Genomic DNA, 25398 nt, shown 5'->3' with positions numbered 1-25398 from the left:
TAATGTTAAAATAAGTAAATATATAACTTTATATGAAATCAAATGATATCTTGTACTGGGCTCCACCAAAAAGGTGGAAACAGGTGCGAAAGTTGGGGAAGTGCACTGGAGAATAATCACACATGAAGGTACTTCTACTTTCCGTCCTTCCCTCCCATGAATTGGCCTAAGACCACCAGTTCTCCGCTACTGGATTTTAGTGGTAGAATGGCTGGGTTCAGTTCACATAAGTATTCTACAGGCGCATAATTTGAGACCAGTAGATGAGCTGGTTAGAGTAGGAGGGATCAGTTAATTAATAGACAAAGTTCTGTTTTCGTATTTGCTCATCAGCAGCTTAAAACCAACTCGTGACCTCCCCAGAGCACACCAACAGGACTCCCTGCAAGCGTTTTTATATTAGCTCCACTTCCGTCTCTGTTTTATGCTCTTCTCTGAGCTTTCCTTTTTTTTTTTTTTTTTTTTTTTGAGACAGAGTCTCATTCTGTTGCCTGGGCTGAAGTGCAATGGCACAATCTCAGCTCACTGCAACCTCCACTTCCTGGGTTCAAGCGATTCTCCTGCCTTAGGCTCCCAAGTAGCTGGGATTATAGGCGTCTGCCACCATGCCTAGCTAATTTTTTGTATTTTTAGTAGAGACAGGGTTTTGCCATGTTGGCGAGGCTGGTCTCAAACTCCTGACCTCAGGTGATCCACCCGCCTCGGCCTCCCAAAGTGCTGGGATTACAAGCATGAGCCACCGTGCCCAGCCTTTTTTTCTTTTTTGATATAGTGTCTCACTCTGTCATCCAGACTGGAGTGCAGTGGCTCAATGTCGGCTCACTGCAACCTCCGCCTCCCGGGTTCAAGCGATTCTCCTGCCTCAGCCTCCCGAGTAGCTGGGACTATAGGCACCCGCCACCACACCCAGCTAATTTTTGTATTTTTAGTAGAGACGGGGTTTCACCATGTTGGCCAGGCTGCTCTTGAACTCCTGGCCTCAGGTGATCCACCGCCTCGGCCTCCCAAGTGCTTACAGGCGTGAGGCACTGCGCCCGACTAGCTTTTCTTTTTCTTATGTCTTGTTTTCATTTATGCCACCTTTTTGTGCTTTATGTATCTTTGTCAGCAATCTTAAATTCTTTCTGGAATAATGTGGTGGTATAAATAAAAACATACAATATAAATATAAAATATAAAATGTAACAAGGTCTATAAAAACCTATTCCTAAAATATCAACAGTGCTTGTTTTTTTGCAGAAAGAAATAAGATGATTAGAGATGTGTTGGGGGGGAATGTGCATCCTTTGGGGGCTGATGTGTGTGATTTTACGAAACCCAAAGTGTAAGCATTACAGATCACTTCAAGAAATACCATGGAGATAAAAAAAATTATTTTTTTCCTACTTTATTTATTTATTTATTTATCTATCTTGAGGCAGGGTCTCAGACCCATCAGTCAGGCTGGAGTGTAGTGGTGCAATCACGGCTCACTGGAGCCTCAACTTCCTGGGCTCAGGTGATCCTCCCACCTTAGCCTCCCCAGTAGCTGGGACTACTGGTGCGTGCCATGACGCCTGGTTAATTGTTTCTGTTTTTAGTAGAGATGAGGTTTTGCCATGTTGCCCAGCCTGGTGTGGAACTGCTGGGCTCAAGCAATCCACCCGCCTTGGCCTCCCAAAGTGTTGGGATTACAGGTATAAACTGCCACATCTGGCCAAAAATTATTTTCATTATTTACTTTTATCGATATAGATTTAATATATTTCTTTTATTATTTATTTCTCTAATACTTGTTCATGGTAGAAATTGAGGAACTACAAATAAGCAAAAAGGAACAAAATAAAAGCCATCTGTATTTCACTAGTCAGAGATCACCACCACTAACTTCTTTAGGTGAAATTTGGATGGGGGTAAAATTTTTGTATTCTTTTTGTAGAGACGGGGTTTTGCTATATTGCCCAGGATGGTAGCGATCCTCCTGTCTCAGCCTCCAAAAATGCTGGGATTACAGGCATGAGCCTTTGCACCCGGCCTTTTCATTTTCTTTACTCAAGATTTGGAGAGGGGTTCCCAGCAGGGCTTGGAGTAGGGCTTGGGGTCTGAGGGATTAATGCTCCCCCGCTAGGTAATGGGGGATGATGAAGAAGAGGAGGAGAAGGAAAAGGAGTACAGGAGGAAGAAGAGGAGGAGGAGGAAGGGAAGGAAGACGGAGAAGGTAACGATGGGAACAGAAAGAATCTTTGAGGCCTGTGTGTGTGCCTTCGAGGCATCTGAAGGTAAATTGGGAATTGAGAGGACCAGACAGTATCTGCTGCTTGGTCTGATTCAGGGATGAAATCTAACCCTCCTAGGGTGAGATGTTGTGGACAGAAGAGGTGAGAAACAAGATAGAAGCAGAACCGCCTTGGTGCCCAGACAACTGTAACTCAGCACTGAGGATGGCTGCCTGTACCCCATGTTTCTACAGGGTACAGTATGGCTCTGCTGCTAGGGGCACCCAAGCAGAAGGCCATGCCCCTTCAGGGTCCTGCAGCTACTGAAGTGCCTGGGATCAGTGCCCTAAGTTGGGCAGCAGTGGCAGGGGTGAGGCTCCCCTTTCAAGTGACATGGGGGCTGCAGATGCCAATGCAGCGCCTGAGCAGAGGACCCCTGGAGAGGAGTATACATGAGACAGGAGTATACATGAGCTTAAGCACATGGAGAAAGAACGCGGTCATTCATGACAGCTGGGCTCAGATTCTTTTACTGGTGCATGTGGAAGCTCTTGAGTCAGAGAAAGTTAATGAACATCAATGTCGCATCATGTATGTGCTCAGAATGTCAGGCTTGGAAAAATTTAGATCTTTTAAATATATACATAGGCATTTAATTAATTACTTTAGAGACAAGGTCTCACTCTGTTGCCCAGGCTGGAGTGCAGTGGCACTGCTAGCTTTAACCTTGACTTTCAGGCTCAAGCCATCCTACTTCAGCCTCCCGAGTAGCTGGGACTACATGTGTGCACCACCACACCTGGCTAATGTTTTTCTAAACAAAAACTTGTGATTTCTTTGTTTTCAATGTCAGGTTTATTTTTAAGAAAATGAAAGAACAGGAAAAGATGCGCAATTTTCTGAAACTTCTGAGGTTGAGGTAGATCAGTTTTTCTTAAGGTGTGTCTTTCATAACACTAGTTCCACAGGATGCTAATAGGTGTTAAATGAAAAATGGCTTCTGTTATCAAATGGGCTTGGAAAACATTGGGTGAAACAGTTAAACAGTTTTCTTCCTGCAAGACTGCACAGAGCTTCTCATATATTCATGTGCATAATGAGTCTCCATGAGAAGATGTGAGTTTAACAGCTGCCCCTCTTCCCAATCTGGGGCACAGGAACATTCTTTGCTTTCATTGTTGCTGGTGTTAATTTCACTGATAGCTCCTGGGAATGATTCAGGGCATCTAACTGGTATTTATCAATTGCTCTGTTTATCAATAGGTCACAGAGGCTACCAATGACAGAAACGTCACTTTTTGGTACCTAACCTGCTTGGACTTTGTATGTCTCTTGCTGCACAATAAATTGCCTAAAAACGTAGGAGGTTAGAAACAACAAAAAGCATTTATTATCTCACTGTTTCTGTGGATTAGGGATTTGGGGATGGCTTAGATGGGTGATTCTGGTTTCGTTTGTCTCATGAGGTTGCAGTCACCTGAAGGCTTGACTGGAGTTGAAGGCTCCACTTCCAGGATGGTCCCAGTGAATCTCACCTCCTGGTATTCATGCCCTGTGTGGTTCCCTCCCGTAATGAACAGGCCTGAGCTGTGCACTCCATAGGATATCATAGAAATGATGGACTGTGAATTCTGAGGCTAGATCACAAAAGACACTGACTTCTGTCCTGTTCTCTCTTGGATCACTTGCTCTGGAGGAAGTCAGCCGCCACGTGAGAACACTCAGCCAGCCTGGTAAGGAGACCTACGCATCAAGGAATTGAGGTCTCCAGCCAACAACCATTACAACTTGCTTGCCATGTGAATGAGCCATCCTGGAAGTGAATGACATCGTGACTACACCTTTATGAGAGACCCTGAGCCAGAACTATCCTGCTAAGCTGCTTCTAAATTCCTGATTCACCAAAATTGTGTAACATAATACATGTTCTTAGTTATTTTAAGCCACTAAATTTTGGGATAACTTGTTACACAGTAATAGATAACTAATACACATACTTAGTGCCAAGGCTGTGTAATAAACAGTCGATTCAGCTCACTAGCTAAGGAATCTGCTTACTTCCCAAGCCAAAAGTGGTCTTGACCAATGTCCTTTGACTGGCCCCAAATGGTAATAGCACAAATAGTTCTCCCTATCCTTTCATCCTAAAGCATCTCTGAAAGGTCTGACTCATGAGGGTTATTGGTATGGGGCATTGATGACTGGCATTTCTCAGAATTAGGGGTTTATGAAATTTGTTTGATTCTTATGAGTCATTGTGAGTCTGGTTTCATGGTTTTTCCAGCTCAACATCTTTTTTAAAATTGGCTTTCTCGGGGTTGACAGCCCAACTTTTTTTTTTTTTTTTTTTTTTAAGATAGAGTCTCCATTGCCCAGGCTGTAGTGCAGTGGTACAATCACAGCTCACTGCAGCCTCCACCTCCCAGGCTCAAGTGATCCTCCTACTCAGCCTCCCAAGTAGCTAAGATTACAGGTGTGCACCACCACATCTGGCTAATTTTGGTATTTTTTGTAGAGATGGGGTTTTGTCATGCTTCCCAGGCTGCTCTACAGCTCAACATTCTTGGCCATGGAATACTTTCTTTGTGCAATGGACACAGTTGGTCCTCACCAGCATTCCTTCTCCATTCTTTCTAAGAGACAGCCCCAGGAAAAGATGATCTCTCTTATTCTTCTTGCTGTTGTTGTTCTTGGAATTGCTGCTGCCATCCTATTTCCAGAAGAATAGTAAAATGAGCTCCAATGTATCTGTCACCCACCTTCAGCAGTTACAACTCACCAATAATTCTTTCATCTATACTTCTACTCAAATCCATATCTATCCCACCTCTGACAATTTTGAAGCAAATTCTAGTCATCACATTATTTCATACATAAATTTTAGTATGTATCTTTAAAAGTTGAGGACTGTTAACACAATCACAATTCCTTTATCATACCTCAGACTCTTTTTCCCTCCCACACCAAATAATTCCTTTTCGTTGCATATCCATGACTATTGAGTTTTTACTTGGCTCACAGTCTGTCTAGGAACATAAATTCTCCTTGTGTCTAATTGAGACCTGTGCCTGCTGGGAGAGATAATTACTCGTTAGCAGTCAATAATCTCCTGTGCCTGGATCATAAGTGTCAGTACTATTTGAAAGGTTAACTGAGCCCAAATCCCTACTGTGAAACGTGTAGTCAGACAGACTTGGATTGGAGTCTTGCCAGTTACTATGACTGTGGGCAGGTAGCTAAACTCCAGATCTCAGTTTTCACAATTATTTAAAAATATGACAGTACAGGGGACCCATGGACCTGGATGTTGGGAATAAGAGGCAGAGGGAACAGACTCTTCCTGAGCCCCAGAAATTGCATTCTGCTCCCCAGAAAACAGGTTCCTCTTTCCATTGCCCACTCTGTAACTCTTCCCCACCCATTCAGGCACTGATTGGAAGAGTGAGGATTTCTTCGGCAGTGTCGTATGTTTCAAATCAACCCAAGATTGTAGGGTAGGAGCTCGATATTGATGACAAATATATTTTATGAGAATATTTTCTTAAAGGTTGTTCCAATAAATAGTTTATTGGGCAATGAAAAATGGAGAAGGTGACTCTGATTACACTTTGGAGCATCTAAAGCATGAAGTTTAAGGAATCTAGGCAGCCTATGGCTATTTAAAAGCTTTCTGGAAGGGGTAATTCTTCCACATTTTTTTTAAAGGTTCCAGCCCAGCAGTTGGTCTCCTGAATGGTGCTCTTCTCCTAACTCCCTCCTGGATGCCACTCTGAAATCATTATTGTCACGATTTCATTCTGCTCGGTGCATAGCACATAGTTCTTCTGAGCATTCCTTTTTTTATCTTTAAAATTGGAATAGTCACATTGTTAGGATTTTGGGTGAGAGTAAAAAAAAAATTTTTTTTGAGGCAGGGTCTCGCTCTGTTGCCCAGGCTGGAGTGCAGTGGTTTGATCTTGGCTCGCTGCAGCCGCAATATCACGGGCTCAAGAGATCCTCCCACGTCAGCCTCCTGAGTAGCTGGGATTCCAGGCACATGCCACCCAGCTAATATTTTTATTTTTATTTTGTAGAGACAGGGTCTAACTTTGTTTCTCAGGCTGGTTTCAAACTCCTGGCCTCAAGGGATCCTCCTGTCATGGTCTCCCGTAGTGCAGGGATTATAGGTAGGAGGCATCACACCCGGACCTTGGATGAGAATTTGAAGGTATCTGAGATTATTATGACCAGGAATTAATGAACCAATCAGTAGATTAATTGGTTCATTTATTAAATCAACAACTATTTAGTGAGTAACAGTTAAGCGCCAGGTACTGTGTTAGGTTCTGAGGTTACTGTGGTAAATGATACAGCAATCTTTGGCCTTCTGGAGCTTAGAATCTGGAAGGGAAAGCAGTCCACAAATGAGTAAAAAGCAAACAAATATAAAAACAAAAACAATAAGTGTTCTGAAGATAATAATGGTCAGGAATACTGATAGAGACTCTTGAAGGGGAGGAATTGTCTTAAATCTTGTGGTCAGGAAAGATTCCTCTGATGTGCGTAATTAAGCTGAGACCTGAAGAGTGAGCACCCCAAGTCTCATTCCTGGGGGTTCCCAAAGAATTATTAATGGATGCTCTCATCAAGATAAAATGAAAATATCTTAATCTGGCATTCACGTTTCTCCAAGATTAGGGTTGCCAGATAAAATAAATAATGCCCATTTAATTCTGAATTTCAGATAGGCAACAAAAAATTTTTAGTATGTTATTAAACATTGCATGAAACAAATTTATAAAAAATTCATTGTTTGTCCGGAATTCAGATTTAACTGGGTGTCCTGTATTTTTGTTTTCTAAATCTGTTAACCCTCTTCATGATCTTCTCCAACCAGCCTCTCTTGCCTACTCTCCACCTTTTCTTCCACGCGTTTGAAGCTCTGTCCACAAGGAAGGGTCCAATTGCCTTGTCTTTGCTCATGCTGTTCCCTCCGCCTGGGTCACCATTCTCCCACTGTATCTTCTTGGTAAACTCTTCTTTCCCTTTAAACCCCTGTCCAGATGTTACCTCCTCAGGGAAGCCTCTAGCAGAGCACATTATCCCCAGTTCAGGGTGTTCACCAAACCTGGTTCTTATAGGATTTTGCCTTATAATTCTATGTTTTAGAACTGGTCTCTACAAAAACAGACAAGACTGAATGCCTAAAAAGGAAAGGTTATAAGGAATTCTCTCATTCTTCCTGCCCTCTCGCTTGCCCCCATCCCACTCAACTTCATTTTTTTTTTTTTTTTTTTTTTGAGACAAGATCTTGCTCTGTCACCCAGGCTGGAGTGCAGTGGCACAATCTTTGCTCACTGCAACCTCTGCCTCCTGGGCTCAAGTTATTCTCCAGCCTCAACCTCCTGAGTAGCTGAGACTACAGGCACATGCCACCACATCTGGCTAATTTTTTTTTCTATTTTTTTGTAGAGACAGGGTCTCACTATGTTGCCTAGGGTGGTCTCGAACCCCTGGGCTCAAGGGATCCACCTACCTTGATCTCCCAAAGCTCTGGGATTACAGACATGAGCCACCATGCCCAGCTGCCAACTCCTTATAATATTAATATAAGACATTCAGCACTTTTCTGTGCCAGGCACTGAGCCAAGTGCTTTGCATGCAGCATTTCATGTAAACCCTCCATAACCTCCTGAGGTAGATTTGGTTGAATCTCCACTTTGCAGGTGAGAAAATCAGGCATGTAGAGGTGAAGTTCCTTGCCACTGTTTCCACATCTGTAAAATAAGACTCATATCAACATTTTCTCCATGAGGTTTTCTCCCAAACTAGAATGTAGGTTTCCAGAAGGCAGGAGCTTTGTTTTATAAACTTGTATATATCCTCAGAGCCCAGAATTGTGCCTAGCATTGAGTAGGCTCTCAGTAAATACTTGTTAAATGTATGAATGAATGAATGAATGAATGAGTCATGTTACAGATAAGGAAAGTGTAATTTAGAGACAGAGAAAGTAACTTACCCAAGGACCCATAGCTAGATGTGGTGGGACTTCCACTAGAACCAGAATCAGGCTGTGTTGGTAGATGTTTAACAACTGGCTCGGCTGGGTGCAGTAGCTCATGCCTATAATCCCAGCACTTTGGGAGGCCAAGGCAGGAGGATTGCTTGAGCTCATGAGTTTGAGACCAGCCTGGGCAGCATGGTGAAACTCCATTTCTACAACAACAGCAACAACAACAACAACAACAACAACAAAATAAGCCAGGCATGGTGGTGCACGCCTGTAGTCCCAGCTATTTGGGAGGCTGAGGTGGGCTTCAGCCCGGGAAGGGGAGGTTGCAGTGAGCTGAGATCCCGCCACTGCACTCCAGCCTGGGTGACAGAGCCCGAGCTTGTCTCAAAAGCAAACAAAGAAACAAAAAAACCCTACAAGTGGCTCTCTGGAAAAACGACAATATTAACAACCCTGATTTGTAGTATTTGCTGATTTACAGTCTATAAATACTCCTAGCATGGCTGATTTCAAGCTATCAACCTGGTGTCAATCAGCTTGCAAGTTTCCTGCAAATTTAACCATGGGCTTTTGTAAACCTGTCTATGCAAGCTGGCCTCAACATACCATGAACTAGAACACAGGAGTCTGGGTCCAAAGGATACACCCTCACTATTACTCTCTCCTGTCTTCCCGAACAAGGCACAGTCTATATTCTATTTTTTTTCTTTTTTTGAGATGTAGTCTTGCTCTGTCGCCAGGCTGGAGTGCAGTGGTGCCATCTTGGCTCACCACAACCTCCACCTCCCTGGTTCAAGTGATTCCCCTGCCTCAGCCTCCCAAGTAGCTGGGACTACAGGCGTGTGCCACCACATCCAGCTAATTTTTTGTATTGTAGTAGAGATGGCTTTTCACCATGTTGGCCAAGAAGATCTCGATCTCCTGACCTCGTGATCTGCCCTCCTCGGCCTCCCAAAGTGCTGGGATTACAGGCGTGAGCCACTGCACCTGGCCCGGCACAGTCTATATTCTTATATAATATAAGTAGGAGGGGGAAAGACACCCAAATAAACTGAATTCAATGCAGATTGCACAGGTGATCCTTTAAAAACATAAGCCCAATCACAAAACTACCTTGCTTAAAACTTTCCTTACGCTGTTAGCATAAAATCCAATCTCTTGCTCTCTCTTTTTTTTTTTTTTTGAGACAGAGTCTTGCTCTGTCACCCAGGCTGGAGTGCAGTGGTAGAATCTCAGCTCACTACAGCCTCTGCCTCCTAGGTTCAAGCGATTCTCCTGCTTCAGCCTCCCAAGTAGAGGCATGTGCCACCATGCCCAGCTAATTTTTGTAATTTTTAGTGGAGACGAGGTTTCACCATGCTGGTCAGGCTGGTCTCAAACTCCTGACTTCAAGTGATCTGCCCGCCTTGGCCTCCTAAATTGCTGGGATTACAGGCGTGAGCTACCACGCCCGGCCACACCTAGCCAAAATCCAATCTCTTTACCATGGCACACAAGGCCCATTATGAAACCTCTCCCTTTCCCAGGCACTGTACTAGGCTTGGGGGATACAGTGGTGAACATGACACACACGTGTCCTGCTTGCATGGAGCTTGCAGTCCAGTAAATGAGGCTGTCAAGAAACAAATAGTCAACCATTAAGCACAAAATTACGGAATGAGATATATACGTAGTGGAGAAGGTACTTGGAAAAAGAATAATGAGGAGAGAGGTTGATTACTTGGACCGAGGGTGAGTTGAAGAAGCCCTTGTAAGAAAGTGACATTTGAGACCCGAAAGATGAGAGTTGGATGAGGTGTGGTGCTGATGGCCAGGCAGAAGGGGAGAGGATTTGTCATTTTGAGGAATAAGAATAATTTCTGTATAATTGGAGCCAGTGCAGATGGGATGGGGACCAAAATTATAAATATGAAGGGCATATAAATATAATATATAAATATAATTATAGATATAAAGGGCAGGGGCTTATGGAAGGAGGTTTAATTTCCTTTGAAGATGGAGCCTTAAGGCCCAGGTGCATTCTGATCTTGTTTAAGATCGGATGCACTCTGAATGATTCTCTTCCAATTATGGGCAACTTTCTCCTTCAGAAACCTTTTTATATCACCGGGGTAGCAACGGGATCATCTAGTGACCGTTAGACTTCGCATAGATGAACAGACACAAGCCTAGAGAGGGACATGTGATCACCAACAGTTTCTCAGCCAGTAACAGTTGTACGGCCTTGGGACAAGTCACTTTTTGAGCCAGCACTATCTGATAGAAATTAATGGGCACCACAAATGAGAGCCACATGTGTAATTTAAAATTTTCTACTAACCACATTTAAGAAGTAAAGAGAAACAGGTAAAATTCATTTTATAATATATGAATTTGACCCAGTATATCCAAAATATCATTTCAACCTGTAATCAATATAAGTCTTAGAAATCTGGTGTGTATTTTATTTACACTTATGACACATCTCACTTCGGAGTAGCCGTATCTCAAGCGCTCGGTAGCCATATGTGGCTAGTAAGTAAAGTATTGGATGGTGCAGTTGGGAGCGTCAGTTTCCTTTTCTGTGAAATAAGGATAAATCACTGGAAGCTCATGAGAGCGCACACGAAGCACCCGGCACTCCGCCCTGGACACTGGGGGCGCGCAATCAAGTTTGGTTTCTTCTGGTCCCTGCTCTCCCCTCCCACCCCTCCTCTAAGTCTCCGCCCCCTTTCCCCGCCCCCTTTCCCCGCCCCCTCAGGCTCCAGGCGGAAGCAATCCTGTTCCAAATGCAGCGCGCTTTACGGCGGCGCGTCCTTTTACCGCGGTGTGGCCGGCTCGCTTGTCGCGCGCACTTTTGCCCTATTGGCTCTGCGGCCCCGCTCGCCGCACTTTACGGCAGTGTGGCTGGAGCCGCGGCTGACGGGCCCGCGGTCTGGGCGTGAGTGCAGGGAACCGGAGTATTTGCTGGGCCGGGTACCATGGACGTGGGCGAACTTCTGAGCTACCAGGTATGAGGGGCAGGGAGGGCCGAGCGACCGCGTTCTCACCTGGGCAGGGGTCGCAGGAGCCAGAGCCCCTTCATCTCACCTCCTCTCGTCTCACTCCCGGGCCCTCTAACTTCTCATGCCACCCGGGGTCTCAGCCCCTCGTTTTACTTTCCTCTCCGAAGCCCTCCTGGGCCCTTTCGATTCATCCCTTCTCAAGACCTGAGCCCTTCACCTCCTCTTCCTCACCCTGGGGCCTGGCTCCCTGCAACTCCCCTGAAACCCCTGACTATCCTTTTTTTCACAACCATGTCCTCTCAGCTCTCATGTCCCCCCAGTCATTGAGGTGATGGTGGTGGTGGCGGCGGTGGGAGCGCACTGATCTCTCTTGGGTTTGATCTCCAGCTTCTCCACTGACTGGCTATGTGGCTTTTGCACAAGTCATTCCCCCTCTCTTTGAAGCAAGTTTTTGTATCTACATGGTGGAGACACTAATAACTGCCTTAGTGGGGTTGTTTGAGGACTGTATAACTGATGTGTATGAAAGCTGGTTTTAAAGTGTGGAAAGCTGTGCTTGTGTTTACTGCGATTTGGAGGAGATGTTGGGAATTCTAGCATGGAATGAGTTTCTAGGAATCTTGCTCAGGGTCCCCCTTGCCTAGGATACTTGTGGGGAAACTGTATGGGACCTAGAGAGCAGAAAGGACTTGTCCAAAGTCACTCAGAAACAAGGAGCTGGAATTTGAGCTCAGGCGTACTGACTTCCACCCCAAAGTTTTCCCCCCGCTTTGATTCCATAGGAGGGTCATTGTGAGGAGCCGTAGAGCTGCACCGCCGAATGTGTGAGCTGCACAGCTCACTAGCCACACAGCTCACTAGCCACACAGGCTATTGATTGCTTGAAATGTGACTAGTCTGAATTGAGAAGTACTGTAAGTGTGAAGTCACATTTGGGTTGGAGACTAGTATGGAAAAAGTGAAATTTTTATATTGATTACATGATCGTACTGATTATATCAATTACATTGGTTATTGGTCATATTGATTAAATGATCATATTTTGGATAATGGGTGAAATAAAATATACTTAATTAATTTTTAAAATTTTATTTTATTGTTATTTAGAGACAGGATCTTGCTCCGTCACCCAGGTTGGAGTGCAGTGGCACAATCATTGCTCACAGTAGCCTCAAACTCCTAGGTCTAAGGTATCCTCCCAAGTAGCTAGGACTGCAGGCGGGCATCACTATGCTTGGCTGATTTTTAAATTTTTCGTAGAGACAGGGTCTTGCTATGTTGCCCAAGATGGTCTCAAACTCCTAGCCTCAAGCAGTCTTCCCACTTGGCTTCCCAAAGTGCTGGGATTACAGGTATGAGCCACCACACACCACACCCAGCCAATAAAATATGTTTAAAACCAATTTTAACTGCTCCTCTTGACATTTTAATGTGTTTACTAGAAAATTCAAAATCGCACATATAGTTCAGCTTATGTTTTTGTTAGACAGCTCTGCAGTCAAGAATAGGTCATTAAGAGCCATGAGTCTGGACCCCTAGGTTGCTGGCAATCTCTGTTTGGCTACTAACTGGCTGCTGTAACCTTGAACAAAATACTTAACTTCTCTGTGCCTTGGTTTCCTCATCTGTAAATGGGGGACAATGACGGTACCTGCCTCACAGGGCTGTTGTGAAGCTGTTGAGAAATGTAAAGTGCTTAGAGAATGCTTGCCAAAAAGTAAATATTCAGTAAATATTAGCAGTTATTTTCATACCACTCCCTCAGCCAACATACATACCCTGGACACTTAAGACATCATGGGAAAGAACAATTCAGCAATGGGGAGCTATATAACCAAGAGATTTTTCTTTTAAAGGCAGTTTAATTGATAGTGAAAGACGAAGGGAAATAGGCAAGTTATTAAATGAGTGATTGTATGCCTGCTTGGAATTTCTAGAATGGCTAGCCCATTAAAGCTAGAAAAGGTTCATTCATTTGCTCAACAAATATATATTGAACACCTACTGTGTGCAAGGCAGTCTATCCACTGGGTATACAACACTGAATAAAAGACAAGATTCTTGCCTTTGTGGAGCATCTGGTGGGAAGTTACAAGATAATAAGTAAGCAATACATTGACGTTGTGGTAAGTGTTAGGAAGGGTATAGCAGAGTATGCTATAAAATTGCACTGCTTTGTATAGTAGCCACTAAGCACACATGATTATTGAACACTTAAAATGTGACTAGTTTCGAATTTAGATCCGCTACACGTGTCAAATACACACTGGATTTCAAAGATTTAGTATGAAAATAATGTACAATATCTTTTTTTTGTTTTTTGAGATGGAGTTTCGCTCTTGTTGCCCAGGCTGGAGTGCAATGGTGCGATCTCAGCTGACTGCAACCTCTGCCTCTTGGGTTCAAGCGATTCTCCTGCCTCAGCTTCCCGAGTAGCTGCGACTACAGGTGTGCGCCCCATGCCTGGCTAATTTTGTGTTTTTAGTAGAGACGGGGTTTCTCCATGTTGGTCAGGCTGGTCTTGACTTCCAACCTCAGGTGATCTGCCAGCCTTGGCCTCCCAAAGTGCTGTGATTATAGGCGTGAGCCACTGCCCCTGGCTACATGAAAATAATGTACAATATCTTAACTTTTGTGCTGATTACATGTTGAATAAATGATAACACTTAGAATATACTGGATTAAAGAAAATATATTATTAAAATTAATGTTGCCTTTTTAAACACTTTTAAAATGTGGCTACTAGAAAATGTAAAGTGGGCCGGGTGTGGTGGCTCATGCCTGTAATCCCGGCACTTTGGGAGGCCGAGGTGGGTGGGTCACCTGAGGTCAGGAGTTTGAGACTAGCCTGACCAACATGAAGAAACCCCTTCTCTACTAAAAATATAAAAAATTAGCCGGGCATGGTGGTGCATGCCTGTAATCCCAGCTACTTGGGAGGTTGAGGCAGGAGAATCGCTTAAACCTGGGAGGTGGAGGTTGCAGTGAGCTGAGATCGTCCCATTGCACTCCAGCCTGGGCAACAAGAGCGAAACTCTGTCTCAAAGAAAAAAAAAAAAAGAAAATGTAAAGTTAGGTGTTTTGTTTGTGGCTTTTGTTGTATTTTTATTGGACAACAGTCCTGTAGAAAATAACCGCTGGGAGTTGGGGACAGGACCTTTTACTTTATGTAATGTGGTCGAGGAAGGACACAGAGGAATGGACATTAAAGGACTATAGGTTGAGAGGGAGCCAGTCATGTGAAGGGAGCAGAATGATGGAGGCAGTGAGAACAGCAAGTATGGATATAGGCTATTGGTAGAAGCTGGCGCAGCCTTGTAGGGGACCAGAAAGAGGATCTATGTAGCTGAAACATGGGAAGTGAGCAGGGGAATGGTAAGTGGCAAAGCTGAAGATGTAGGCACGTGACAAGACTATGTAGGCTTTCCTTGTGGGCCATGATAAAGACCTTGACTTTTGAGAGATATGGTAGATACCTTCATTCAACCCACTTGTTCACGGATGAAAAGTGAACCTTAGTCTGATAAAGGGACTCACCTGAGATTGTGGGCCAAGGTGGTGCCAGAATTGAAACTAGAATCCTGGTCTCCTTATTATTATTTTTTAATGTTTACACATCTTACCACATTTAATCTTAATGGTAGTACTTAATATGTTAATATAGGAACCTTCATTTTAAAGATGAGGGAATAGGTATAGAGAATAAAAAACGTGTCCAAATTCACACAAGTGAAATGTACCTCAAGGATTCCAATCTAGGTAGCTTTGCTTCATGATCATAAACATTTGTTTATTGTGTTATTCCAAAAGTATTTCACTTTGTCAATCTGACCCCTTTCCCCCTCACCAAGAGCAAATATGCCTAGCGCCTACAGGTAGATTGGGGTTGCCACAGGCTGATTTTCCTGAACTACAAAATATTACTTGCATTCCTTATCCTGGATCTTAGCCTTTACATTTTCTTTTGTATCTGAGGGTTCAACCTAAGAGTTTTAAAATGCAAATATGTTGGTTGCACAATAAGGAACTACAGTAGTAGAACTCATTTAATTCAGGTTGACAACAGCGAACTGAACCGGGTAACAGGGCAGAAACCTCCTAAGTCTGCTACTGGAGAGCACTTTCATCTCGCCAGCCTAGGCGGGCATGCTCATGTCCAGCTGGCCAGCCAGGAGCATCTCCTTCCCCATCACAATTTCCCCACTTTGGCTAATTGGCCGGCCAGAACCATTCGAGAGGTGAGAGGCCCACCCATTAGGCACCAAAAACCAGCTCTAGGCCTTTTCTCAGCAAAATATCCTCAATTCAAGGCTAAGTTCAGAACCCAAATTCAGAATCATGGTCTAAGGCTTGGAAAGCAGCACCGGTCCCAAAATCCACCCCAGGACCTTATTCAGGCCCTGGCTTCCTTACACCACCTGGCCCTTATCTCAGAATCCTGGTCGCCTTATTTCCAGCTCTGTACATTCCCCATGTGTTCTGTTCATTTAGTTTCCTTTTTGTAAGATCCATGTCCACTCTTCCTGTTCCTAAAAGATGGTAAAGGCTGGAATGTAGTTCATAATCAGTTGCACCCATCCTTTTGCAGAAAGTCATGAGTTTATGGACGCAAAAGTTCTTTGAGGCCAAGCGTGGTCGTTCACCCCTGTAATCCCAGCACTTTGGGGTGGATTGCTTGAGTCCAGGAGTTCTAGACCAGCCTGGGCAACATGGTGAAAACCTGTCTCTACAAAAAGTATAAAAATCAGCAGGGCGTGGTGGTGTGTGTTTGTGGTCCCAGCTACTTAGGAGGCTGAGAAGGGAGGATTACTTGAGCCTGGGAAGCAGAAGTTACGCTGAGCCAAGATCGTGCCACTGTGCTCTAGCCTGGGTGACAGAGCGAAACCTTGTCTCAAAAACAAAAAACAAACAAACAAACTCCTTTTTTTTTTTTTTTTTTGAGACGGAGTCTTGCTCTGTCACCTAGGCTGGAGTGCAGTGGCTCAATCTCGGCTCACTGCAAGCTCCGCCTCCCGGGTTCACGCCATTCTCCTGCCTCAGCCTCTCCGAGTAGCTGGGACTACAGGCGCCCGCCACCACGCCCGGCTAATTTTTTGTATTTTTAGTAGAGATGGGGTTTCACCGTGGTCTTGATCTCCTGACCTCGTGATCCGCCTGCCTCGGCCTCCCAAAGTGCTGGGATTACAAGCGTGAGCCACCGTGCCTGGCCTACAAACTCCTTGAAAACAGTAACATTTTATAGACATGGAAGATGTCTATAACTATTACTAACTATAACTATTACTAACCAGCATGATCTATCTAAATCCTCATAACAACCGTATGAGGAAGGTACTGTTGTTAATCCCTGTTGTACAGATAAGGAAACTGAGGTACACAAAAAAAGCACCTACCTTAAGGCATCTAGCCAGGTAGAGGCAAGGCCAGGGTACCCGGGCAGTCTTACTTCATAGTTGGAGCTCCTAACCACTGTGCCGTACTGCCTGCCTGCTCTATGCCAGATGCAGAACCAAAGTGTTTGCAGACAAGTTATCACATTTAATTCTCAACATGCCCTCTGAGGTCGGCAGCATGCCTGTATTATAGGAAAGGAAACTCAAGCTAGGGCGGTCAAGCTGCCTACCGAAAGCCAGACAACCAGTAAGGAGCAGGGCCAGAACTGAAAGCAGCTGAACACTCAGAGGTAGTTTTCCATTTTGTTTTCAGATTTGAAAACTTTTTAAAGTTGAGGTATAGTCCACATGTCGAAGAATACATACATCTTATGAGCCTTTGGTTATAGTTATCATTTACAAAGTAGACTCAGTACGACCACTGAAGTTTGCTTCTCAGGGACATAAGGGAACAAAATTTTCTGATTTGAACATCCCCATCCCTAGAGTTTGATTCAGTCTCCTATGGGACTTTAGATTCTGCATTTCTAACCAGATCCCAGGTGATGCTGACGCTGTACTTTGTGATCCCCTGGTCTAAAATGATCTACCTTCCTTGAAAAATTTTCCCCAGCTGAGACATTCTCCTCCCCTCTTGTGGGCATTGGTTTGCAGATTTTTGAGCTTCAGTTGTACTTTTTCCCTGCCATTCAAGATATTGAGAGCAAATCACTTAATCTTCCTGGGCCTCAGTTTCCTCATATGCCTAATGAGGGGATTAAGTACGCGACTCTCTCTGAGGCCCCTTCTAGCTTTAAAATTCTGTGGTACTAATTATTTAGACCGGGGCTCCAGAGATTTCAAGGGATAAAAACGCTTCATGTGGTAGACTGAGTGGGGCTGAGAATCTGGGAGATTTGGGTTTTAATCCCACTTTTATCATTACTTATCTGGGTGACTCAGGACAAGTCATTTTTCCTCTCTATACATCATTTTTTTCAGTCGCTTGTAAAATGAGGAGACTGAGCTATGACTTCTGGTTCTTTTCATTTCCAAAATTCAGAGACTAAGATGGATGCCGTTTCTAAAATTCAGAGACTAAGCCAGGAAAAATATCATGCAGTGTCAAGAAATGTTTATTAAAAGTATTTAACATTTTTTGGGTGCTTACTACATTTCATTTCTGGGGCAACTTGGTGGGAAGATTCCAATTTTCTGCTGAGATTGGTTCTTCTACAAGTAATAGAGATAGGCACTAAGCGCCTCAGTATATGCCGTATATCCTTGACATATGTTAACTATTCATTTGAGAAGACAGGAGAATTACAATATGGGCAGGAGGTGGTGGAAAAAGTCTTCAAGAGGAAACCAGTTATGTTCCCAATATGGAAATGTACTTTTTTGATGCCTTCAGGCTTAGACATCTCATCAAGAAGTGTGCCCAGCAGTGCCTTGGCTGAGAAGTTTCTGCTGGCATAGGCGTGTGTATGAACTCCAGGGCACTCTCATTAAATCTAATTCCACAGATGTCTGGAAAAAGTTCTTACCTCTGAAGTTTTCCAATAAAGAATTCACATTTAGTATGGCTTGTGACATGAGAGGTATTCTTTTTGAGGCAAATTGGGGTCAGGGACCCTTGGTTTTGGTGATATTGCAGACACCCACTCCTCTTGTCTTCTATCAGTAATATCTTAGCATATCTCTTGGATTGCGGGGGCTTACAGAAATATCTAAACTTGCTCCTTTCCCCCTCTTAGTTTTTTCTTTTGAAATAAAATTTTAAATGATAATAAAGTGATAGAAATAGTATTAAAGAAAATACTTGAGAAGAGGAAAACTATTATCCTAATTCAATCAATATTTTTCTGTTCCCACAGTCCTTACATATTTTGTGAGGCTGGAACCATTGCATATATACTATTTTATGTTCTATGTTTTTAATTTAACATTGCCAGAAATATTTTCTGTGTTTCTACATATCCTTCATGTTATTTTTAATATTTGCAAAGTTTTTGCTTGAGTGATAGACCATTTTCCCTAAAGTGTTCTTCTATAATTGGATATTTAGGTGGTTTTCCGGTTTTTGTTCTTGGAGATAACATTGTAGTGAAGTGCTTTGTTCATGTAGCATTTTTTTCCTTCCCATCTGTCATTAGTAATTACCACGTGCCATCTCCTGTGCCAAGTATTGCATGCACTAAAATTATTATGACATGGACCATGGACATTAAAGAAAAATTCATAATGTAAGGAGCAAGACAGACATTTAGAAAACTAACTGTATGAATAAAAGTATTATGGGAGCACAATGGAAGGAATGATTGGATATGGAAAGGGGATATATTGATAGGGATGGATTTGGTTTGGTCATTGAAGAAAAGGGAGATGACACTGGAATCCTAGCCTTGATGAATGGGTAGGGATTCTGTGGGTGGTAAAGGACACTGGGGACAGTGATTCTTGACTGGGGTTATTAAAAGCAAAAGCAGGGGAGTGAAATGTTCAGAGCATTGGGTAAATGCAGCAATGGGTAAAAAGCAGGGAGTGGCTGGAGACGATGGGGGTCATCTCAGCTGCAAATGTGTGGCGTAATACATCGTACTCATGTGGAATGAATCATTGTTTTACAGTGCTAACAGTATACTGTTTGTGTGTGTTCCAATTTTATTACAATCTTTTTTTAAAAAAATAGAATCAGGGTCTCCCTATGTTGTCCAGGCTGGTCTTGAACTCTTGGACTTGAGCTATCCTCCTGCCTAAGTCTCCCAAAGTGCTGGGATTACAGGCGTGAGCCGCTGTGGCTGGCCCCAGTTTTATTACAATCTTGATGGTACTAGTTGTCATAATTTATTTTTTCCACTAATCTAGTAGGTATACAAAAGACTAATTCAAGGTTGCTTTAATAAGCTTATTTTTTTCTTGTATGAGTCTATCATTTGTATTATTATGTGCCTCATAAGGTAGTAGTTGTAATTTCATAATTGAGTTTTTCTGTTTTATGGGTTTTTTGGTTGTTGTTGTTGTGTGTATAAGAAACATTACTGAAAATCTGAAAACTGGTACTCAGATACATCCTTCATTCTGTGAAGGCCTCATCCCAGTAGCCCTAAGAATGTGATTTTAATCATGAAGTCATTTTATATAGGCTCTTTTTGCATGTCAGTTTAGTACATTTTGAAGTTACTTTTTGTTGGAAGTGTGACTATAACAGATAAGGAGGACCAGAACAGATACAGAGCTATTCTCATTGATAACATTTCAGACTGTTTTTCTCTTTCATCTCATGAGTGATTTTTTTCCTTAAGTTCACTTCCTCCCTTTGCATTCTTCTCATCGTCTCTTTCTTGTGGCCCATTCTTCTCACACTTACAAAACACATTCTATTTATATGCCTCCTTACACACATTCTTTACTGAACTGTAGACTTAGAGGCAAGGACCAGCACCTAGCAGAGCATCTCAACTGTAGTTAATGTCAAATACATGGTTGTTTAATGATTGAATGAACTGGGACATGCCTTTGTATATGCCCTGGTTGTTGCCTGTTCTGGAAAGCTCTTGCTCTACTATCTTGTTAGCTTGTTGGCCTACATCTTTGTGCTTTCATGTCAGACTTCAAGAAAATTGGGTTCACACCTGATACTTCAGTTGCTTAATCATTTTCCTCTTCTTTATTATCATATCTTGCCACTCTTGCTACAAAACCTATATTCTTTGCTTCTTAACTTGTAATTTTGAATTTTAAACTTATAAAAAATTATGAAAATAGTAGAGTTTCCATATATTCCTCATCCAGCTTCCCCTAAAGGTAACATCTTATATAACCATTATGTAAAGATCAAAACTAGGTTATTAACATTCGTGTAATACTAGTAACTAAACTGCACACTTAATTCAGATGTCATCAGAGATATCTGGTCATTTTTCTGTTTCAGGTTTCTATCCAGGATCCCACATAATGTTTGTCAGATTTCCTTAGTCTTCCCTTGTCTTTCAGGTTGAAGAGTACTGGTCAGCTATTTTGTAGAATGTCCAAAACCTACATTCTTGAAGTTGTCAGTGCTGTCTTTTGCCAGAGATTTTCTTGGGCCTCATTAGTCTGGAATCTTCACTAGAATTGGACTCTGTAACCCTCTTCATCATTTTAGAAGAACTCATTCATTCTTTTCCTTTTAGCATCTTTTTGCAGACAGCTCTTAGTTCACCGTCCCTGATTAACGTTTCATGTGTGTACTGAACATTCTGGCCAGATGTTCAGATATCACATAATTCTCTGCTTCCTCCCCTGCCTATCCCCATGGCCAGCTTTGCATTTTAGTCAGGGGTGTCGATGTTCAGCAGACTTGAAAGGAGCCTTGGAGCTGTTTCTCAAAGATGAAAGGGCTCAAAGATGAAAGACAAGGTTCTTTACTTTTTTTTTTTTTTTTTTTTTTGAGACAGAGTTTCGCTCTTGTCACCCAGTGCAATGGCACGATCTCGGCTCACTGCAACCTCTGCCTCCTGGGTTCAAGCAGTTCTCCTGCCCCAGCCTCCCGAATCGCTAGGATTACAGGCATGCGCCACCACGCCTGGCTAATTTTGTATTTTTAGTAGAGACGGAGTTTCTCCATGTTGGTCAGGTTGGTCTCGAACTCCCGACCTCAGGTAATCTGCCTGCCTTGACCTTCCAAAGTGCTGGGATTACAGGCATGAGCCACCGTGCCCGGCCGTGGTTCTTTTCTTCATGGGTTGTACAGGCTTATGAGCACAGAGCCTGCCTCTCTCTCAGAGTAAAGAAGATGTTAGGATATGAAAATGATTAACTCACAGTTTTTGCTCTTCTGGAGCTTGCAGTCTAATGAGGGTATACCCCAGATATGAAATCCAAGTACAGAGTGTCAGTGCTGTCAGGGCTGTTATGGTGCCACGAACAAGATGTGGTGGCACAAAGACCCAAGCAGCTCTATTGCTGGGAAGTTGGGAAAGGCTTTATGAAGGGAGCGCTGCGCCTTCAGGAGTCTTCTCTCCATCCCTTCCTTTCTGTTCCAACCACCACCACCTTAGTTTAGACTCTTAAAACTTTGTTGACAGAGTGTAGTGGTTCACACCTATAATCCCAGCACTTTGGGAGGCTGAGGTGGGAGGATCTCTTGAGCTCGGGAGTTTGAGGCCAGCCTGGGCAACACAGTGAGACCTCGTCTCTAAAAAAAAAAAAAAAAAAAAATTAGCTGGGCTTGGAGGTGTGCGCTTATAATCCCAGCTACTGGGGATGCTGAAGTGGGAGGATTGCTTGAGACCAGGAGATTGATGTTGCAATGAGTGGTGATCACACCACTGCACTCCAGCCTGGGTGACAGAGCTAGATCCTGTCTCAAAAAAAAAAAATAGAGAAGACTTTGTCAAATAAGTAGCCTCCTGGGTGGTCTTACTTTTATCATTGTGGATCTCATATTGGCATGGTGAGATCCAACAGAGGCCAACAGAGAACACTGTTCTTCAGTCATAGACTTCAGTCCTACCTAGTTCAGCTTCCTTGGAGACAGGTCTTCTTACTAAGTTGCCTTGCTAATTTTGAAGGTGAATTTGATGAAGACAGCCGTGCCTTTCTGCAGTCTCTCAGTAGTTGTCATTGTTTAAATTGAGGGATTGAATTTATAAAGTTTAACCGATTAGAGAAGTTTTCCTATATAAAAATGACTTCATTGGAGAATGTGGATGGTTCACAATAGCTTGTCAGCACTGTCGGAGAAAATACTTCAAAGCCTGTTAGGCATCCCTTAATGTTTAGCGTAGTGAGTGAACATGAACCCTTGGTCAGACGGCCTGCATTGGAATCTCAGCTGTGCTACTTGCTAGCTATGGGACCTTGGGTCCGTTAATTAACCTCTTTAAGCCTCAGGTCTTCATCTTTAAAATAGAGATTGTATAATAGTGTCTATCTCTGCCCAACCATCTTTAAAAAAATTTCTGCTTTACCATCTTTCTTAAAAATAAAGGATTAAATGAGACAATTTGGATAGTGCTAAGTAGTACAGTGCCTGACACATAGTGAGTGCTCAGTGAGTGTTAGCCATTAATTTTCATTATTTATCTCATTACTAACAACACACATGCTACAGCAACGTGGCAAAAAAAAAATTTTTTTTTAATTCTAGAGAACTGCCTCAGTATTCCCAAGGTCATTGGTCCCTTGGAGATTAAGGTTCAGAATCCTATACAAAGAAATGAGAACAGTTTGTTACCTACACATGCCACCGTATAGAAATGTTCACAGTAGGTTAAAATACAACCTTATTCCACCACAGTTAGCAGTCATTGATATCAAGAATTATGTCATCACCACAGTAATTATTTTCCCCCAGTCTCTTTAATATTACTAAGATATCTCAGTTTTCCTATTTTCTAGCACCAAGAATCTCATTTACGAATTACTCCTTCCTTTGTCTTTTTTTCCCCTTAGTGTACTAAAGGAAGTGGTTGGGTTTGGTCTGAGTCTTGTGTAGCTGTAGAGAAATTGGAATCAGGAGAAGATGTAGTAGGAACTCTGATACTGCTTTTACCTTCTCTAAGGTGAGCCATTTAGCTCTTTAGTATTTCAGCTGAATATTGGCATCCCTTGGAGATATTAAGGGTTTGGTTCCAAACCACTCCAGTAAAGCAAGTCATACAAATCTTTTGGTTTCCCAGTGCATATTAAAGTTCTGTTTATACTATACTGCAGCCTAATAAGTGTGCAATAGTATTATGTCTGAACAATGTACATACTTTAATTAAAAATGCTTTGTTGTTAAAAACTGCTAACCACCATCTGAGCCTTCAGCAAGTTATCTTTTTGCTGGTGGATGGAGGGTCTTGCCTCCTTTTGCTGGCTGCTGACTGATTAGGGTGGTGTTTGCTGAAGGTTGGGGTGGCTGTGGCAATTTCTTAAGACAACGAAGAAGTCTGCTCCATCTGTTGGCTCTTCCTTTCATGAGATTTCTCTGTAGCAAGCTGTGCTGTCTCATAGCGTTTTACCCACAGTAGAACTTTTTTCAGAATTAGAGTCAGTTCTCTTAAACCATGCTGCCAATTTATCATCTAAGTTCATGTAATATTCTAAATCCTTTGTTGTCATTTCAACAATGTCCACAGCATCTTCACTAGGAGTAGAGTTTATCTCTAGAAGCCACTTTCTTTGCTCATCCTTAGGAAACATTCCATTCAAGTCTGATCATGAGATTGCAGCAATTCAGTCACATCTTCAGGCTCTGCTTCGAATCCTAGTTATCTGTTTCCACCACATCTGCAGTTACTTCTTCCACTGAAATCTTGAACCCCTCAAAGACATCCACGAGGATTGGAATCAACTTCTTCTAAGCTCTGTTAATGTTAATATATTGTCCTCCTCCCATGAATCATGAATGTTCTTGATGGCGTCTAGAATGATAAATCTTTTCCAGAAAGTCTTCAATTTATTTTGCCCAGATCCATCAGAAGAATCACTATCCATGGCAGTTATAGGCTTCCGAATGCATTTCTTAAATATTAAATAATAATACTTGAAAGTTGAAATTACTCTTTGATCCATGGGCTGCAGAATGGATGCTGTGTGTGCAGGCATATAATTAACATTCATCTCCTTGTACATCTCCATCAGAGCTCTTGGGTGACCAGATGCATTGGCAATGAACAGTAATATTTTGGAAGAAATTTTTTTTTTTTCTGAGCAGTAGGTCTTAAGAGTGGGCTTAAAATACTCAGTAAACAATGCTGTAAACAGATATGCTGTCATCCAGGCTTTGTTATTCCATTTCTAGAACACTGGCAGGGTAGATTTAGCATAATTCCCAAGGGCCCTAGGATTTCAAAATGCTAAATGAGCATTGGCTTCAATTTAAAAGTCACCTGCTGCATTAGCCCCTAACAAGAGCATCAGCCTGTCCTTTGAAGCTTTGAGGCCAGGCATTGACTTCTCTCTAGCTGTGAAAATCCTAGATGGCCTCTTCTTCCAACAGAAGGCTGTTGTGTCTACATTGAAAATCTGTTGTTTGGCGTAGCCACCTTCATCAATGATCTTAGCTAATTCTTCTAATTAACTTGCTGCAGCTTCTGTATCAGCACTTCTGGGTTCACCTTGCGCTTTCATGCTGTGGAAGTGGCTTCTTTCCTTAAGCCTTATGAATAAGCCTCTGCTAGCTTCAAACTTTGTGTGCAGCTTCCTCACCTCTCTTAGCCTTCATGGAACTGAAGAGAGTTAGGGCCTTGCTCTGGATTAGGCTTGGCTCAAGAGAATGTTGTGACTGGTTTGATCTTCTGTCCAGAGCACTAAGACTTTCTCCATATAAGCAGTAAGGCTCTTTAGCTCTTTTACTATTCATATATTTACTGGAGTAGCACTTTTAATATCCTTCAAGAGCTTTTCCTTTGCATTCACACTCTTCTGTCTGGTATAACAGGCCTCGCTTTCGGCCCATTGCCGCTTTCAGCATCCTTTCCTCACTAAAGCTTAATCTTGTATAGCTTTTGATTTAAAGTGAGAGATGTGAGACTCTTTCACTTGAACACTTAGGGCCATTGTAGGGTTATTAACTACTTAATTGCAGTATTGTTGTGTCTCAGAGAATAGGGAGACCTGAGGAGAGAGAGAGAGAGAGAAAGAGGAAAGGCTGGTTGAGGCACTCAGAACGCACACATTTATTCATTAAGTTCGCTGTCTCACATGGGTGTGTTTGTAGTGCCTGAAAACAAAGTAGTAATATTAAAGATCACCCATCACAGATTACCATAGCAGATATGATAATAATGAAAAAGTTTGAAACATTGCAATAATTATCAAAATGTGACACAGACATGAAGTGAACACATGATTTTGGAAAAATGGCAGCGATAGACTTTCTT

General features: G+C 42.7%; 1 protein-coding gene across 1 annotated transcript in view; it reads left to right on the top strand.

The window, feature by feature from the left end:
- The first annotated feature begins 10979 nt into the window (after window positions 1-10979).
- CTNNBL1 (catenin beta like 1) overlaps window positions 10980-25398 on the top strand; it is a 177844-nt gene continuing 163425 nt past the window's right edge. The window contains exon 1 of the mRNA XM_030825692.1: window positions 10980-11177. Coding sequence (XP_030681552.1) covers window positions 11148-11177 — 30 coding nt within the window. The 5' untranslated portion in view covers window positions 10980-11147. The remainder of the gene's footprint in view (window positions 11178-25398) is intronic.

The sequence above is a fragment of the Nomascus leucogenys genome, chromosome 13 (assembly GCF_006542625.1).
Source record: "Nomascus leucogenys isolate Asia chromosome 13, Asia_NLE_v1, whole genome shotgun sequence".
Lineage (NCBI taxonomy): Eukaryota > Metazoa > Chordata > Mammalia > Primates > Hylobatidae > Nomascus > Nomascus leucogenys.
This window is presented reverse-complemented; position numbering and strand designations above follow the sequence as displayed.